The sequence below is a fragment of the Lepisosteus platostomus genome, chromosome 6 (assembly GCF_059453375.1).
Source record: "Lepisosteus platostomus isolate fLepPlt1 chromosome 6, fLepPlt1.hap1, whole genome shotgun sequence".
Taxonomy (NCBI): Eukaryota; Metazoa; Chordata; class Actinopteri; order Semionotiformes; family Lepisosteidae; genus Lepisosteus; species Lepisosteus platostomus.
Window position 1 is genome coordinate 50,478,691 of NC_142616.1, and position 17,759 is coordinate 50,496,449.

Here is a 17,759-nt window from a genome sequence, read left to right on the forward strand (position 1 = left end):
CAGCCCCTTGTTTAACAATGCAGGCAATGGATATGAAAATGGCAAAGGACTAACAGAAGACAAATTAGAACATGGGCACACAATTCAAAGCAGCTCGAACATCTTCTTCTCTTTTCTTAAAAAAGGAAAGATTCTATATAAATGTTTTATAGCATTTTTGAGATATACCAAATAATGATTGAAATGAAGAATATTAGAAAGGCTACAATTGAGAAAAGGAATAGCACAGGGACACAGTGGTTAGCATTACTGCCTTGCGGCTCTGGGACCCTGGACTCAGTTCCTACAGTGCCATCTCCCTGGAGCTGTTCGCATAGGGTTTCTCTAGGTGCTCCAGGTTCATCCCACAGTCCAAACACATACTAGTAGGTCATTTAGCTTCTGGGAAATTTGGCCCTGGTGTGAGTGTGTTAGTGTCTGTGTTTGTGTCAGTGTGTGCCCTGTAATGGACTGGCATCCCATCCAAGGTGTATCCTTCCTTGTGCCCATTGCATTGATAGGCTCCTCCTCCCCTCTAACCCTGCATTGGATAAAGTGGTTAGAAGGTGGATGGATGGCTACAAGTGACATTCATGACAAAAGGACATGCAGCCATTTGTTTGCTGGTCCATGCTGTGGCTAAGGATCTCACCCAGTGCTGTCTTGACACCAGAGTATCACTTTCAACAACACGATTTGGTCGCTTGTTACAAACTCCCACAATCCTTGGTGCAGAGAACTGCCTCCTGGTCTTAGGTTTGAAGCCACTTGTTTCATTTCCGTGTTAATGTCCATTGGTACGCCCTAGTCAATATCTTTGTAACATGCTAAAAAATGGTGTACATTTGTTATCTATTTACAAAGATTAAAGACTGTATAGTGGCCACAGGTGGTAGGGCAGCTGTGACTGTGGTCCTTTTGGATGGTCATCCACAGGTTCTTACCCACAACCAAAGGGAGAGCATCAGCCTGTCACAAACAAGGACAGGCTGAAGGGGAACATTTCTTACAGACACTTCTCCTGGGTTATCTGGTGGCTACAAGTCTCTGGCCTTCTCTACAGGAACATAGTAAGTGCTCTCCATTGTCCCCTGGAGGCTGTGGTGTAGATTGCACCCACACTCTGGTGCCAACACCCCCATCTCTCAGAGGCTGCTGCAGGAGGGAGAGCAACATCATTGTCTAGGCAATGTCCTTTCCCTCCCATGGTTTGGGGGAGAAAGGTCATGGCCTCTCTTTTAGCAGACTTAGGGCCAGACATTCCTCCCTTTCTACCCTTTCAGGCGGACTACTGTAATCCCCTGCCTCTCCAGAAGGTTCAGGCCAGAAAAACCAGAGACTTGTCTTTTCCCTCAGGTCAGAGTGCATCACCATCTGCATCAAGTCTTGATAGGATATACTTGTATGAAAGACTTTGTGCTGCTTTCTAGCAGACACCAGTTCTTTGTTAGTCTTGGGTGAGATTCTGGGTTTGGTTCTTTTGTTTTCATTTTTTTTCTTTCAGGAACAAATCCTTCTTCTTTTGAGCTGCACTCAGCCTGCAGATTTCCTATTTGTGCCCCTTTTTTCCCTTCTGCCTGTGCTCAGAAAGGGTGGACATCTCCTGCTGGGCCTTTTCCAGTTCAGCCAGGAGGCAGCTGCAGTAGTTCTGAGATGAGTTTCCAGCTCATTGCTCACCTCTTTCAGTTCCTAAAGTATCAGTTCCCTTATACCCTGGCTGGAGTGCAACTGGCTGATCTACTGTAGGTCTTACATGCATCAATTTTGGGCTCCAGGTATTTCCTCTGCTGTTCACTTGCTACAAGGCTAATTATTATGCACTGTGAGACTATTTACATAGATTAGCCGCCTCTAGTGGCAGGGAAGATGCTACTGTATTATAGCCCTATCTCATCTGGTCTGCCATAGCAATGTTATAAACTAAGTCTTTATTAGTGCATTGTACAACTTTAACATAACATTACTCAATTTAATTTTTTACTTCTATCTACTTATTTTATAACATTTCAGTTCTATAGCATTTTTCAAGCATGTTCCAATAAAGCTCTCCATACAAGTATTTAGCAGGTTCAACACTGCTTACATTCTGGAATTAAGCATACTCAGAGTGATATGGCCATATGCCTTTCATTACTATTCCTCCCATCCTTATGAAACCACCTCCTATATCTATGCAGTTCCCAAATTTTCTAAATTTCATTAAGATTCACATTAGGTCTTAAATTGGCCAAGAATGTATAAAATACAGCAGGATAAATATGAGGTGGACATGTCTGTGTGGACATGTGATTATGATTATTGTCTCCATTCTGCTGCCACAGACTGATATGTGAGATTTTGTATTTCAGCTGCATTTTCAAAATAAATTATTCTAAAATGTGCTGATGCCATCCCGATGAGAGAAGCAGGTGAAGTTCCAGTTTAATCCCCTCACCCTTATTGCCATTTTGGGAAGAGCATTTTGGCACGCGGCACAGGCCAGATTAAGCAAGATGCTTCCGAAAATGTCAGGACAGAAACTCACTTCTGAGCAATTGTAACCACAGACAGCAGGACAAGCAATCCAATAATCATGAGGTCAGCGTTCTTTACCTCAAGCAATTTGCTCTATCTTCACCTAAGGCTGTATGTATCATTTGTTGATTTTTCTTAATTCAGCTTGTGAATGCACCTTGTTGTTATTAATCATCAGGTTTAAGTACACAACAGGTCCCCTTTTAATTTAAAAATGATGCCAACAATCTGTAAGATGAAACTCTTCGCAGGCTGTATTACAGCACTCTTCATAACAAACAATTATTTTTGCTTAAGTATTTTGATGTAACAAAGTAGTACAGTTGTGTGTACAAAATATTATTTTATTATTAATTTTAGAAGCTTATTCCTACCTCTTCAATGAAAGGTGTTCATTTCCTTTCTAAACACCAGCAACTCCAGAACATTTAAGCCAAAGCATTACCTCAGTGATTTATAATGTTCAGAAGGAAGGAATTAAGTGGCACCTTTATTTAAGCAATTTATGTTTATCATAGATTAATTAATCTTGTGTAGACTGTTAGAATGGCAGATATTTGACATACTGTATAGATGATGTTACTTCTTTTTGACAGGCCCTTCGGGAGTAATTAATCATTATTAAAGAAGTGTACCAATTGCTTTACTGCAATTTTACTACACCCATCCTGGTAAAAATGGGTATAAACTTTCAATAATGCATTAGAGCCCTATGTTTAGTGGTTGGAAATTTACAGTAAATCCATATCCTGAGGCAACAAACATGAACCTTTAAAACATGAGCATAGAACTTTACTGACATCTACTGGTAAATACATAAAAAAGCAATACAATCTGAAGCATGAGACATGTGATGAGGGAAGTCATCAGACTTCTAGAGGGAACAGTACAGCCATCATCATCTTTCACTCTGGAACAACACTCAAAAACTTCCAATGCAATTTTATTCTTTGAAATGGAAACCACTGCTGCTTAAATGACCCAAAAGAAGCAGCCTTGTATACACTTTAAATTTAAAATGACAAAAGCGTATTACAAAAACAGGGGTTTCTGATTTTGTTTGTACAGAGAGGGAGACAACAAAACTAAACAGTTCAAAATTTATAATATATAGTAACCAATAACAGTTATTTTATTCAAATAAAATAAAGACTCTATGAACACTTACAATCACTTATCATGTTTTTAATCTGTCATATGTAGAGACCGGAATAAACAATTTTTCTAAATACAAACCATGCCAGGAGAAATACTTGTAAATTATGCGATGGTACCATTTATGATTGTATTTCAATATAACATGAAATCACAAGTCCAAACATTTTCCTGAAGCACATCCAAACTCCAGATCTAATATATAGCCAGCGTACAGGTTTTATAGGCTTGTTTGCTTTATCTTTTTAATCCTGTGACAATGTAAATGTCATACTTTTGCCGCAAACCAGCAGGTCACATAAGCTAACTAAGATTGTTCCGGTGCGAGCAATTGTGCTGTTGCTTTACTAATGTAAGCAAAATAATGAGTGAGACTTTGCAACCTTTGAATTGAATATTTTGAATGATCCCTGAAAGTACCATCTTCACTGATATAACATTCAGACTGGTTGTGTCACTAATAACCGTGTGCTTTGGAATTTCTTATACCCTTTGTGGAATTCTCTTCTCCAGCCATGTGCAATTGTAATGAGGTCTCTTGAAGTTGCACTTAACACCTACAATCAAATGAATCTGCATTCCCATTAAATCCATGAGTTACAAAATAAACAGTGGGAAATAAAGTGAGGGGAAAAAAAACCTTTTCTTCTTGCATAAAGGAATAAGCAGTCACAGAGGCAAGCTCCAGAGGCAGTCGGGGGGTTGAACATGCATCAGAATAAACAAGAGCATTCTCCTTTTGTGTCTAGTCGCAAATACACAAAGCATGGAACAGACCATGGGAATAAGGATTCCAGACTGGAATGCAAAGAAAACAGAATTTGCAGGTAATTACATCTGTTCTTCCTTTACATACAGGCATTGGGGTTTTGCAGCACTTTCTAGCTCAACAGTTCTATGACAGAGACCAGTCAGTGACTACAAGATGCAGTAATCTGTGCTGACTCTCACTGATTGCCACACAGCCCATCTCATTAACACTTCAAATGAGGATGTTCATATTTTATGGCATTTTTATTTTATTGTAGCCTATGTTAGAAAAAAAAACTACAGGAATCCAAAGGCGTATTTAAAACACCTCCTCCACCACCAACCATTGATATTTCTTTAATATCACAAAGTGCAACTTACTGATTTCTCTAGTGGAATAGAAATACTCTTCTGTGAGACCAACACATCCTTAAAAGAAATAAATGTATCTTTAATGTTTGCTGTGTTCCTGTAAGGGAGTATATTGACAAAAAATATATATATACAAAAAAGGCACAAACTTAAGTAAGATATCATTGTAATTCTCTTTCCTTCTCCTAGGTGGCATGGGATGGTGTACCCTAATGGGAAACAAGGTGTCAAAATTCCTGAAAATGAGGTTTCTAGTGAAACCGACAGGGAGCACGGTAGAGCTCCAGTTCAGAAACAGAGAGGTGCTGTCAAAAAACTGAAACAAGCTCTAGGGAAACTGGTGTCTCCATTCCATCAAAACGTCCAGGAGGACCAGGGTAACAAAACAACCTACACAGAAAATACCCAGAAGAAATGCTCTAATGCAGTCAGTACTGGCAAACAACTGTTTCTTGAATAGTGCTGGCCATCCCCACTGTCTCCCGAAAGACATCCCAGCAGACTGGGACACTGCACTGAGAAGTATGATAGAAGGAGAAATCTCTACGCTTTGCCTTTTTCCAAGGTTGAAGAGAATGACATCATCAAGTCATTTACAGTAGTACACCTCCACAAAACAGTGGTGTGTATAGAAGAAACAAACTGTATGGTACAAGTATCCATTTCAAGTTTAATATCAAACATATTTCTGCAGCAGTGCTGATATTCAGTCAAACTATGATTTTTTTAAATTAAGAATGAATTAAAATTAATTTCTGTAAACTGTTAATCTGATGATCCACAATTCTCTGACTAGTCCAGCTGGCAAAGAAACAATCTGTAGTTTTGCTGCTTAAAGAAAATAGTCTGTCCAGTCTGTACTGGTCTCAAAATGAATGTACTGTTGAGTACATCGTCTTTTATAATTTAAAACTATATTAATGGAAGCTTTGTGAACAGATTTGAGGTTATCAAAGCTTAATCTCAGATGCTGTCCTTCTCCCACAAATTATATTTACAGAAATTATATTTAAAAATTTTCCAGTATAAACATTTCACTTTGGTTCTTTTAATTTCTGCAGTTCAAACTTCGCCCTCTGGTGGTATTTTTAAGTATTTACTTCTAGAAAAAGGCCTGCAACTGCTCATCAGATGTACTTTCAATTAACATAAAATCATGAGCATGTGAAGATCACTGGCCCTTTTTGGTGGTGGAAAGAGCAGCTACAGAAATGTTCTTAGAACATCTCGCTCGCAGTGGCTATCTTTCACAGTACATGCAGATGAACCTGCGCAATGTTGCATGTTTTGGTCCGTACTTCAAATGAAAATAGTCATAGAAGTATTATTCCCACTCTTTACTGAATTTGTTACAGCAGCCATCCACGTTGATGTTGTTGACACAGAAACTGAGAAATTCATTGGACGTAATGTGATACTGAGATCCAGGCGCATCTCCAGAAGAGTGGCTGTTACCAGTTTACCAGCAAGATGCCAAAAGGTACTTTAGCTTACAAAAGGTAAAACTAATGACAAATTTTAGCCTTACTTTATCCAAAAACTCCTGACACTCTGCGATAGATATTTGTTTCTGCCAGCACGTGGAATCAGTACTCAACTGAAAGTTTAAAGGGCGATATCAGAAAAAGCCATGTCTAATCAGATATCTTTAAATTTCATAGGTACCTTATCAAAGGAAAGGTGAGTGCTTGTCCTTTTTTAAAAAGAGAAGAAGGAATCCTGTTAAGAAGAACAGAAAACAGTCAATCTTAACCATAGGAAAATTCCAGACTCAGGTAGGGTATGCTGAGCATCAAAGGAAATACTTATAAATGCAAGATATTCACAACCTATAGGGAAAATTACAAAATCTTTTTATAGGAGTTGCAGTGATGTTTTATTGAACCAGCACTGATCAATATTTCACTATGGTGATTGTCAGACGTTAGTACTCTGTACATTACAAGCAGTCTCTGTAACACATTCTGTAACATACACTTTGCATCAGGATGCAGATGTTTCTGTAGTTTTCAAAACAGTCAGTTCAAGATCTGAGAGAACCATTAGGGAACTATGATCAAATATTGCGTGCTTTGTTTTGGAACTGTGCTGATTGAGACAAAGCAAAAGTTTAAAACTTCAGGAAAACAGACCTGAAGGAATGAGACACAGTTTAAGAGAAGTAAAATGGGATAGAATAGATGTGAAATCAGTGGAGAATGGATGGCAACATATTAATCAGATTCTGCTTGAAGCCACAACATACTTAATCCAAAAGTGAGCACAAAACAGTATCCCACGTATCAAATGTAACGGAAAAATCAATTAGGAAAAATACAAGTTAAATAGAGCTTCATTAAATTATTAAAAAACAACAGGATACTGTAAAAGAAAGGAATCCAATTAATTCTAAGCACAGGTAAAAAAAAGGATATCAGAAAGGCCAAGTGAGACGTTGAAAGGAATTTTGGAATGGAGCTAAAATCATAAAAAGTTCTTTCAGTGTTACAACTGCAAAAGAACTGTGAAGGGTGAAGTAAAATGTACCCCGAACAAAAATGGTAAATGTCTACACAATAAAATTGAAATGTCTGATTTACAAATAAAACAAATATTTTGCTCAGCTGTTTACTAAGAAATAAGTTAACAACATACTTCAGGCAGAGAAAGGACAAAACTCTGTACTGGATAGTAGTGGCATAGAAAGAGAGTTGTTTTGGAACGAGAAGCACTCAAGATTAATGAATCCCCAGGGCCTGATGGTATCATTTCCTGGATGTTATTCAGAAGCCATTGATGCAACTGTTCTAACAGTCCCTTAAGACAGGGGTAGCACCCAGCAGCTGGAGAATTGCTGATAAGAATATTGCTACTTTGGAATTCATCCAGGAGTAGTTGATCCTTTTTAGTCGAACAGAGAAGACAACAAGGGGAACTGACACCAGTATTTAAATCTTAAAAAGCATTGACAAAGTCAACCCAATGGAATTCTTCAGAATGAACAATGAAATGCATACCAAAGAGCAGAAGGAGAACTAATGTGGAAGTGCATTTAAACAGAGCAGAAGGCACTTCTTTCCCAAATAAACTACCCATCCAATATCCTGCTTTCTTTCAGGAAATGGCTGGATGAGTGTTTGGATCACCACATGGTCTTAAGGGCCTCCCCTTTTTTTAACCTTTCTTATGTCATGATACTGTTCTGTGGGATTCTATTTCATTCCTTTCGAAGACATTTACTGGTTACCTGTTTACTGGTCTCTAGCTGCCACACATTGGACCAGCTATTCCTGCAAATGTTCAATGGCTCCAGCAGGGCATTCACTGCATTAGTGTCACATTCTCATCTTGCAAGAAGGCTCATATAAGTGCATAAATTATGCTGCAGGAGTATTTCATGTCAGGATAGACCCACAGGAAGATGAGACAGTGAGTTCCCAGGACCTACAGTATTCAATGTAGCACTAAGCAGTCAGCCCGCTATCCCTACAAGTGCAATTCCCAGCCAGACCATTACACTTGGGCCTCTCTGTTGATTGGTCTGTCCTACACAACCATTAGCATTTCAATTTGCATGTCTGCACCACACTCATTGATTCATTGCTGAAGAGGACTTGGCTCCAGAGCCGGCATTGAGTTGTTGTTATGCCCTGTTGTAAGTGAGGTCATATTGGTTTCTTTCTTCAGCTGGTTAAAACACTTGGACCAATTCATTCTCTCAGGGTGATTTAATGTCTATATGACAATCAACATCACTTTTAATATATTGAAGCCAGTCATAAATAATGAGTTTTCAAAACGACTCCCAAAACATATAATCAATATACAAAATCTTACCTTTTTACAAGAAGAGTTTCTTTTGAACACATTATAGGATTATCACACTCCATATTGTTTTTGCACACTGTGAACCTGGGATTTTATATGTATATTCATCAATTAAAAAATGTACGTACAAATTGAAAATATGCTAGTTCCTTCTGTACTGGCCGGACACATTGAATGTGTCATCTTTCAATGGCTGCATTTTAGACACAAATATTCTTTAATGTGGCAAAGCTAATAAATTCGCATTCTAACAAATCTAGGAATTTCTCAGATAAGCTGCAAGTGGACAAAGATTGGTACTTACACATTCCTCCTTCTTTGTATAAATCCTAAATCACCATTTGCTCCTCAGGTGGATGATCTGATCGGAACCATGGCTGATAAGTCTGTGATGCTGCTGGCTCAGAGACACGCAGAGCTGGAGCAGTGCGAATGCCTGGGAGACGAGATCCTTCAATCTTCCAAACAGTTTGAGAGGGTGTCCAAGAAGGGGGCTCAGCAAAAAAATGGAAGAACCTGCGTCTACTCTGTTCATGTTGTTGCTGAACCTGCCTGATAGTGCAGTTTAGCTTACAAAAGCCAAAACTCATGACAAACTTTAGCCTTACTTTATCCAAAAACTCCTGACGCTCTGCGGTAGATCTTTGTTTTTGCCAGCACGTGGAATCAGTACTCAACTGAAAGTTTGAAGGGCGATATCTGCTTATTTTTTCTTTCATACTCTTGGCATGATTGAGTGATTGGTTTTCTAACTATAGGTCCAGCTGAAAAACCACCATTTCTCACACGTGAACAATACAAACATTGACCAACCAGCTCTGGCAATGTTAGTTCTTTTCAACCCCACCCTGGTTTTGTAAAGTCTGTAGTGAAATATTAAAGAGAGTGGCAGATGATTACACTAATTTAGAAATGTAATTGTATATATACTGTATGCAGAGGACAGAATATTCTTATAGCAGTTGTGCAGTTTGTAAAGACTGCTGCTGTTTCGTAAACAGCTTTTGCAGTAATATAGAACAAAATTTGCATTTTATAAAAATATGCTAAACCAAGAAAACATTTCTCCATCAGAGTCAGATAAACTATTAATAAGAATAATTGGAGTCAGAAATTGGACTTAAGGATCCCATGTTCAGGGGATGATACAAAATTCACTATCTCCCCATCTCTTCTACACCTACAGTTATAACCTTTAGGAGAAGTTTCAGGTCAAATAACACCACAGGTGAATGTACAAACACTATGATTTTATTAATAAAAGCATTTCACAATTGAATAAGCTTGACCAGTAACATGCATATTTCTTATAAAAGGTGCTGGTGTTAATGAGACCTTTCCCCAAGGTGGGAAAGAGACTTTGATGGCTAGAGACATTCTGTTTTGTAGCATTTAAATGATCCATTTTGTACAAGAACTTCATAATACATTATACTAATGAAACTAATCAGAATAAAATTCCAGTAAAACTAATTAGGTTCAAAAACTGTTCTTTAGACTTCATGTCCATTTTCAGTTTCAATTTGGCTCTCCTGGGATTCTTCAGCATCTGAGAACTTCTCATCATCTAGTGAAAAAAAAAAACGATTTTAAGAAATCGTTCTGCTTTTCGGCTTTCCTAAGGTGTTAAAGATCCTAGTTGATAATACTGTATGACTACAGTATAAAAGTGTAAGTACTACATCCACTGATTCTCATTATATTGTTGACTATTGCAGGGGTTCCTGGTGACCCACAAACTTGTTGGTTTTCATTTTAGCTGAGCTCTTTAAGTTCTTAATTTGTTTAAAGACAGAAGTGAACCTACTGAACTAATAATTTATACCTGGCTAACTCTTTTATCCAAAGTCGCCGATATCTGTACCCAATTAGGCAGCCGAGTATTTAACTGGAACACTTTTTGTGAAGTGCTTTTCTTAAGGACACAGCAGCAGTGTCTCACCTGGGATTTGAACCCACAACTTTCTGGTTAGAAGTTCAAAAACCTGACCATGGCTCCACACTGCTGCCTCAACTGAATCAAGTTGCATAGCTGGGACCTTTGCAAGTTTTTTTTTTACCTGGGCCCCTTAAACCTGGTGGTTTTCCTTCCCTTTGCACTTAACTGAATCAATAACAGTGTCAATGAGTCTGATTATAATCTCAGTTGATAACTAATCAAGATCACAGTACAGTCAGTCCAGTCCAGCCTGGAGTGTCGCTGATCGCTGCTATTGTCACAGACAAGAGTAAAATGTCCAGCCTCAAGAACTCATCTAGTTCTAATTCTTTACAGTCCCACAGCCAGTACAGGGTATACTTGGAACCAATCCTTACAGGCAAGAATTCCCCTTATACCCATACTCCCATATTTGGTTGACTTACACTTGAATTTCAACTTATCATTTCAAACTGCTTAAAAACAGAATATATATCTTTACCTCTAAAATGTTACATTTAAGGTAGCATGAAATAACTAAACAAAATTTAAAAGCTAAAAAATAATGAAAAAGTTCAAAGTGATCGCGTTATCTGAGAGAGCTCTGAAAGTAAACCAGCTGGCGTTAGGTTTATGAGGACCAGCTGGTAGTCTATCAGTGGAATGGTACGCGGTTGCGATACTTACTTTCTAGTGTCTGCTGAAGCTCATGGATTGTGCTGAGCAAAACATGAAACTGTTTTTTACGTAGTTCAAGCTGTGGAGAGGGAGAAGGAGCCACATCAGTATTTCAAACTGGGGATAATTAAAAAAATACTATTCTTAAAAAGACACAGACACTTCAGTATCTGAATTACCTTGTCTTCAACGCTTTCTTTCATACGAGACAGAAGCTGCAGTTCTTTGTCAAGGGCTTCAAGCTGCCTATGGGTTTAACAAATACTGAAAATCAGCAATGAAGTTCAATTTATTGGTATTTTTTTTCAAATAAGACATCAGAAAAAGAGGTCCCTCAAGTAATGCAAGCTGTAATGGAGCTAGCTTAGAATGCAGGGTAAACTTTAAGACATTACCGGTCTGAGCTAGGGCTATATCATTGGCCTAAAGCAACTGATTTGGTGGGCCTGAACTGTCCAGCGACCTCTTGGCTCGGTATACAAAAGGTGGGATTTACTGGATGCACTACACAGCCACAGTACTCCTCCCACTACCTTGCTTGGAGGTCACTGTTAAGAGCCCCAAGTGTGACATGGTTTAGCAGTTTTACATGTTAATAGAGAAGCTGTAGTGAAACACCACAGCCCCTAACAATGTTAAACTGGTGAAAAGTAGAGAAAAAATAATTGGACGACTGAATTAACAATTGAATTCAAAAGACGATATTCACATCTTACAGATCACAATGAGGTGATAATATGTACCAGTGGTGCACATTACACTGATTGGTTTTGTAAATGCATGCAAACTGAACAGCTGGATTTTTGTAAATGAAAACAAAGTGCCTGCATAAACCAAGTTGGAAATTTATTTTTTCTTCATTGTGAATACAATGCCTCTAACACTAAATTCTCAGACATTATTGGCCACTTAACTCCAAATCTATTTTAGTCACAGAATAAATATCAGGTTCACTAGCATTTCGCACTGAAAAGTGAAAAAAGGACAGAATTTTCTAGCTTGCAAGTAAGCATTTCTGATTCTTATTGCCATTTCCAAGTTTCATGTCTATCTTTTTACTAGTAATGCTTCCTACTGTATAAAAAGGAGCAATAAATGGATGATTGTCTCTATCAACTAAATACAAGTAAAATCACCATTGAGATTACTTTTTCCCCAACCACATTAGCTTGCAGAAACCCTCTTTGTGCCGAATTTTCTGCTCTGGGAGAAACTTGAGCAAAGTGCAAAGTGTCTACATAAGAAGCTCTTGTTGTGCTAGTAAAATGGCAACTCTTAACACTGCAGAACACGTCTCACTTACTTCAGAGTTTCATGTCTGTCTGGATGCTGCTGAATGACTTCTGCTAAAGCATCATACTCTATAAAAAAAGAGGAAAAAAACACTTACAAGAAAGAAATGCTTGGATACTTAGGCCTTCAAGACTACCATTGTTGAAAGGATTTTTATATACTTTTCACACTGCTTATGTTCAAAGACCATATAAACAAACAACTCCATATAGATCACAAATGGGGTTCTGTCTGAGGCCTGACCCATGTACTTGACAAATCTTTCAAAGTCTTTTGAGCCTCTGCAACAATTGAGCTGAAACTGGTCAGAGCTAAAAGGTTGCTATGATACTTTTTACACACCCACCTGGTCATAAACCATTTTTTAAACCACCTAGCAAACTGCTCTTATGCAAAAACCTTTTAGCCAATTAACTTCAAAATTTATATGTTTGTAGCACCAACAGGATCACTATATGTGAAAATGAGGTTCCTCCATAAACCAAGATGTGTTGCCTATAACACTCATGTTGACAAACATATTTAGTAAGCAAAGAACACATATATCTGATTCACTGACATTTGTCCACAAACCAGAATGGCTGCTAGACCAGAAATTGTTCTCACAAGTCAAATTGCCACCGTTTTGGGAATCACTGCACCAGTTGAACAGAAACTTGACAGATTCAATGAGCAACACCTATCTGCTTCTAATTTGCACCTCCTAAGTTACTGTGATAATTTTCCTGCCCACAAAGGAATATCACCTGTCCTGGTGACAGATGCCCAGTGAACCCTGTAACACAAACCGCTCCAGTTCAAAGACAGCTTGGCCAATTAGGTGTGAACATAACAGATACAATAGTGCCAGAATCTTACAGGATACTGTGGGTTATTAATGTACAGAAATTATCTTGGAATTACTTAAAATAAGAAATCACCTGCTTTCTTGATCATAATGAAATTGTTACAAGTGTTCAGAAAGAGTGATTTAACAGTGACAAACAAAATCTACTGGACTGGGGCTCTTCAGCATCTGCAGCTAGAGACCAGTGTTGCAGTCTCATGTCTGTCAGTTTTTTATTCAAATTAAATTACTGCTGTCTTGTGAACCATTGCAGCAGTTGTGTTTCATCAGCACCCAAGACTGCTTCAGTCTGGCACTTCACAGACTGCACAGTCTTTTTATGCCGTGTCATTATGCGCTTGCCAAAACTTAAATATCAGATAGCTAACTTATTTTGTTTCAAAAACTTTCTGGCCAGTGATCTCCAAACTAGGAAAGTATCATTCTGCTTTTACCTTTAGTTTACTTGCAGTTCAGATTGTTAAATAAGTGGGCAGGGACTTGTAGGGGAACCTTCAACATTTCTTGCAGTTTCCTGGTTCTACTTTTAATTTAAATATTTACTGTATATTTTAAGATCTCAGGACTCTTCAAAAATATTAAATGCTGGGTGACTTGGAAAAAAAGAAACATGAAAGGTTATTATGCTGATACACATAAAACTTATTTTTGTTAAATCCAGGACTTAATATTTCATCACCGAGTACTGGAGAACCAATATTTTTCTTGCAATGCTATTCTGATTTATGACCAGCAAACAAAAACCTACACTACAGCTGTCCTGTAGGACCTAACCTAAATATTGTCTAGAAACATAGCCCGCAGCAATGCAATCTGTGAACTGAATTTTTAAATACTTTGAATGTTCAAAAAGGTTTGCAGCATGTCATAAAATGTTTAAAAAGAAGTACAATGTAACAGCTGGCCCCATACTTAAAAATAAGATAATTCCTTACCTTGACGGTTCTTTCGTATTCTCTTTGCTTGCAGTATCTCTTTTTTGCATTCGGAAATTTTCTCATGTGCCGACGTTATGTTTTGCTCTTTAATAAAAAAAAGAATACAAACCAGAATTTAAATACTTATCCATGATAAGGCAAATGTCATGCTGGTGAGCAAGAAGAGTTACAGAAGGTATGGCAGAATTACAGTAAAACTGGTTACAACTGAACATACACTGCGTCTTGAACTGTTGGTTTTCTTTATATGTAACAAGGTGCATTATGTACATCAAAGGAAGGATGAACAAAGAAAATACAAGTTATGCACTTGTATACTATTTAAGGAGAATTGCAGTCCTAATTTCTCGGATCAGTTATTTAATCTCTGTATAAAACAAATTAATTAATGCGATAGAAGAAATGTACAAATTTCAAGCACAGAATCATGACCTTTGTGAACATACTGCGAGTTGTCGTGTTGTCGAAAATCTCTGGTCTCAGCATGGGAGAGAGCAAGAGTTCCCTCCCTTCCTGCTCACTAGCCACCGTAATGACTAATCTACTGCGATGAATGAGTGAATAAGTACAGATTGTGCCGCAGACATTTCATCGCAAAATTGTTCCAATGGGATCTCAAAGTCAAGAGTCAATATTCCTATTGGATTAAAAAACAAGCAAGCTTGTTTACAACGTAAAAGGGCCGTACTATGTCACCAGACATTTTGCTGGCTTGTTCTAAATTGCAGAATATGGCACTATGCATACCTGGAAATCTCATATATTTTGTGATGTAAATTGGAGGTTTTACAAGTTACTGTTTACGTTTTACTTATCTTATGGTTTGAAATGTACTCTTTAATGCTGATTCTTTCTAAACCCAAAACATAAAAATAGCATTGCAGTTCCCATTTAACTTACACATCTCTATCAAGTGTAGTCTTTGAGAGTTCCTATCCATATTAAAGTGAAGGTATAAATCACCATTTCTAAAGGTTAAGCAAGTAATTTGTGCAATTAACCATATCTGGTCCTTGAGGGCCGGCGTATATCCAGATATTTGTTGCAGCTTCCAGGTGATCTCTAAATTGCTTAATTTAACAAAATGCCTGCCACAGTCTCTCAGTTCAATTGTTTCTCAAGTCTTCATCCAGATGTTTATGGTTATCTACAAAACCTGATGAATGAAGGTTTTCAAGAACAAGACTTGGAGACCCCAGATACAGATGATGCATAACTATTCGTGGTCTCTTTTATAAAGAAAAGGAGGCCAATTTTCATTACGTTTGTGCCTGCATATATAAAAAGTGATCTAATTCTGTATTTCATTCTGCCTTTTATGAGACAACTTTACTTATATGTACATGTAGCATAAGACCTTGGATAAAAGATTAGCTACTTAAATACAAAAATGAACTGAGAAAGCTAACTGCTGCACACAAAGAAAAAAAACTACTGTGGCCTAAAAATTTAAGCATAAGCATGCTAGCTGAAACAAAAAGCCACAAGGTGTAAAGGACTAGAATAGGACAGATTCAGATTACCTATATCCGTGTATATTTTTTCATAGTTTTCCATCTCCCGGAGGTTCATATCATAAACCAGCAGGGTCTTCCCCATGGAGAATTCGCACTGTGCCAGTGTACCTAGCATCCTCTGAAACTGGGTGTACCTAAAAAGAAAGACATTTCACTGTTTCCTGTGTGCACCTTGAAAACAATAAGATATGTTGCCAGCCTGCTTCCTGCTTCAACTGAAGTGCCAGTATGTGCTCTAGACAATGAAGTGACCTTTTGTGAAACCACTGACTCATTCTACCAACAGTTCACAAAGTGCTCGTTTCTCCAGAATAAATGGCACTGTTGTGCCACACATTTAAGACATTTCACCTTTAATGTGAACAAAACCTTCCCAACAGCATGCAACAGGCACATATAGTAAGCAAATACACTGTGCTATTTTAGGGGAAAATGCTTTAAAACAAGGGGTTTAATCAATATAAAGAAAACGCCATGATTAAACCTCTCCATTTGGATGTTTCAGTTTTTGATGAATCTGAAGAAAGTATCTAGGGGTTCTGTATTGTCTTATAAACTACAAGTTCAGCTCTTTTATGTAAATTCAATCACTGAGTAGACTGTATTGCTTTCATTTGAGGCATTTTTCAAAAAAGAAGAAAAGGAAATGCAACTATGTTCACAAATTACACGGTTGAAACAACTGTTCCATTTTCACCACATAGGCATGACATCAGCTGTTAGCGTCCTGATGTCACTTGCAGCTGCAATGTCAGGTGGTTTTCAGTCCCTGTCTTGCACGAGTGTCTGGTCTCTTTAAAGTACCAGCTCCTGGAGAGCTTCTGTAAAACGGGTCCAATCCAGTCAAATAATGATATGACTGAAGTGAAGAGCACAGCTGGACTGAAAACTCATAGAATTGACCCTCTAGGACCAGGACTGGGAACTCCTGGCACAAGTAAAATGAACAAAGAAACAACTACTTCACAGCTGTGTTGTGCTGAGGAGAAGCCACATAGATATGTGCTGAAATGCAACCTCAGCATCACAGTGCAACCCAGGAAGAAAGATATAAGACAGCAAACACCAGGAAATATCATCAAAACATTATGTCAAAACGTATTTCCACAACCCGTATACAGATAAAGAACCAAGACATATAGTAGACTTATTAATCTGACAAGATACCGCTACGAAGGTAGAATGGGGATGTACCTTGTGCTGGACACAGCAACAGATATACACGCTAAAGATATATGAATTCGGTACGATCAAGACATTAGAAATTTTACTAGCTAAAACAACACAGCTCTACGGTCAGTTTTAAACCCCCAACACATGACAGAGCTCTCGGAGTTGGCTTCTGAGCAGTTCCCCTTGTGTTTGTTTCTGAAGAAGATAAACTACTGGTATATGGATCTGTATTAGAGTCAACGAGTTAGCTACCCTTCCTCCGGGGCTCCAGAATTGCACCACTTGGTAAAGCTTTTCAATAGTACATTGATGCGACGATCGTCACCAGCTCCATCTCCGTCAATCAGAAGTCGTTTCCGGATAACCTCGTCTAGAACGGAGAAAACAAAACAGATTAACTATCCAAAGCCCCAGAGGCAGGCGATGCGAAAAGCGAATTCCAAAGTCAATTGCCTGTAATGCCATTGCTACAAAAAGTAAAAAAAAAAACACGTGTGTTCAATAGTTAACATTGAATTATAAAACATTCAGTACTCATAGTAACTTACCATCAGTAACAGCACCCATCACTTCGACAATTTACTTGTTTTCAAATGAAACTTTATTGACTGCAAAAGCTATACCAACCCAATTCACAAAAAGAGATAAATAAGCAGTATGGACCCGTCTCCGCCTGTGAGACGGATTGCGTCGCTTTGTCAAGGGGTTGGAAAGACCAAAACGCTTTGCGGTTAAAATCGTTTGTCGTGTCCGTAAATACTTCTTGTTTGTCTACCATGTTGGCTCAAGTTTCCTGTATTTTCGTATGCCAACGCAGA

The 17,759-nt window shown here is 38.1% G+C and overlaps 1 protein-coding gene and 1 long non-coding RNA gene across 2 annotated transcripts; one reads left to right on the forward strand and one right to left on the reverse strand.

Annotated features, from left to right (window-relative positions):
* Positions 1–932: 932 nt before the first annotated feature.
* LOC148661842 (uncharacterized) lies at positions 933–9,813 on the forward strand. Its single transcript, XR_015939614.1, has 6 exons — positions 933–2,556; positions 4,398–4,475; positions 4,960–5,392; positions 6,126–6,250; positions 6,432–6,545; positions 8,930–9,813. It is a non-coding gene; the product is annotated as an uncharacterized LOC148661842 (long non-coding RNA).
* Positions 9,807–17,711, reverse strand: thoc7 (THO complex 7). Its single transcript, XM_088636231.1, has 8 exons — positions 17,490–17,711; positions 17,194–17,311; positions 15,775–15,902; positions 14,249–14,335; positions 12,477–12,534; positions 11,353–11,419; positions 11,183–11,252; positions 9,807–10,144 (listed from the first exon to the last, which is right to left on the reverse strand). Exons 1-8 carry the CDS (start codon positions 17,506–17,508, stop codon positions 10,071–10,073), a joined length of 621 nt encoding a protein of 206 aa, XP_088492357.1. The 5' UTR covers positions 17,509–17,711; the 3' UTR covers positions 9,807–10,070.
* Positions 17,712–17,759: the final 48 nt, after the last annotated feature.

What these genes read in the sequence shown, in the direction of transcription:
- thoc7 (XM_088636231.1), bottom strand. An exon ending in AAAAATATACACGGATATAG is followed by an intron (nt 14,336 to 15,774) that starts GTAATCTGAATC and finishes TTTTTATTAAAG; the next exon opens with AGCAAAACATAACGTCGGCA. An exon ending in GACAGACATGAAACTCTGAA is followed by an intron (nt 11,420 to 12,476) that starts GTAAGTGAGACG and finishes TTAAACCCATAG; the next exon opens with GCAGCTTGAAGCCCTTGACA.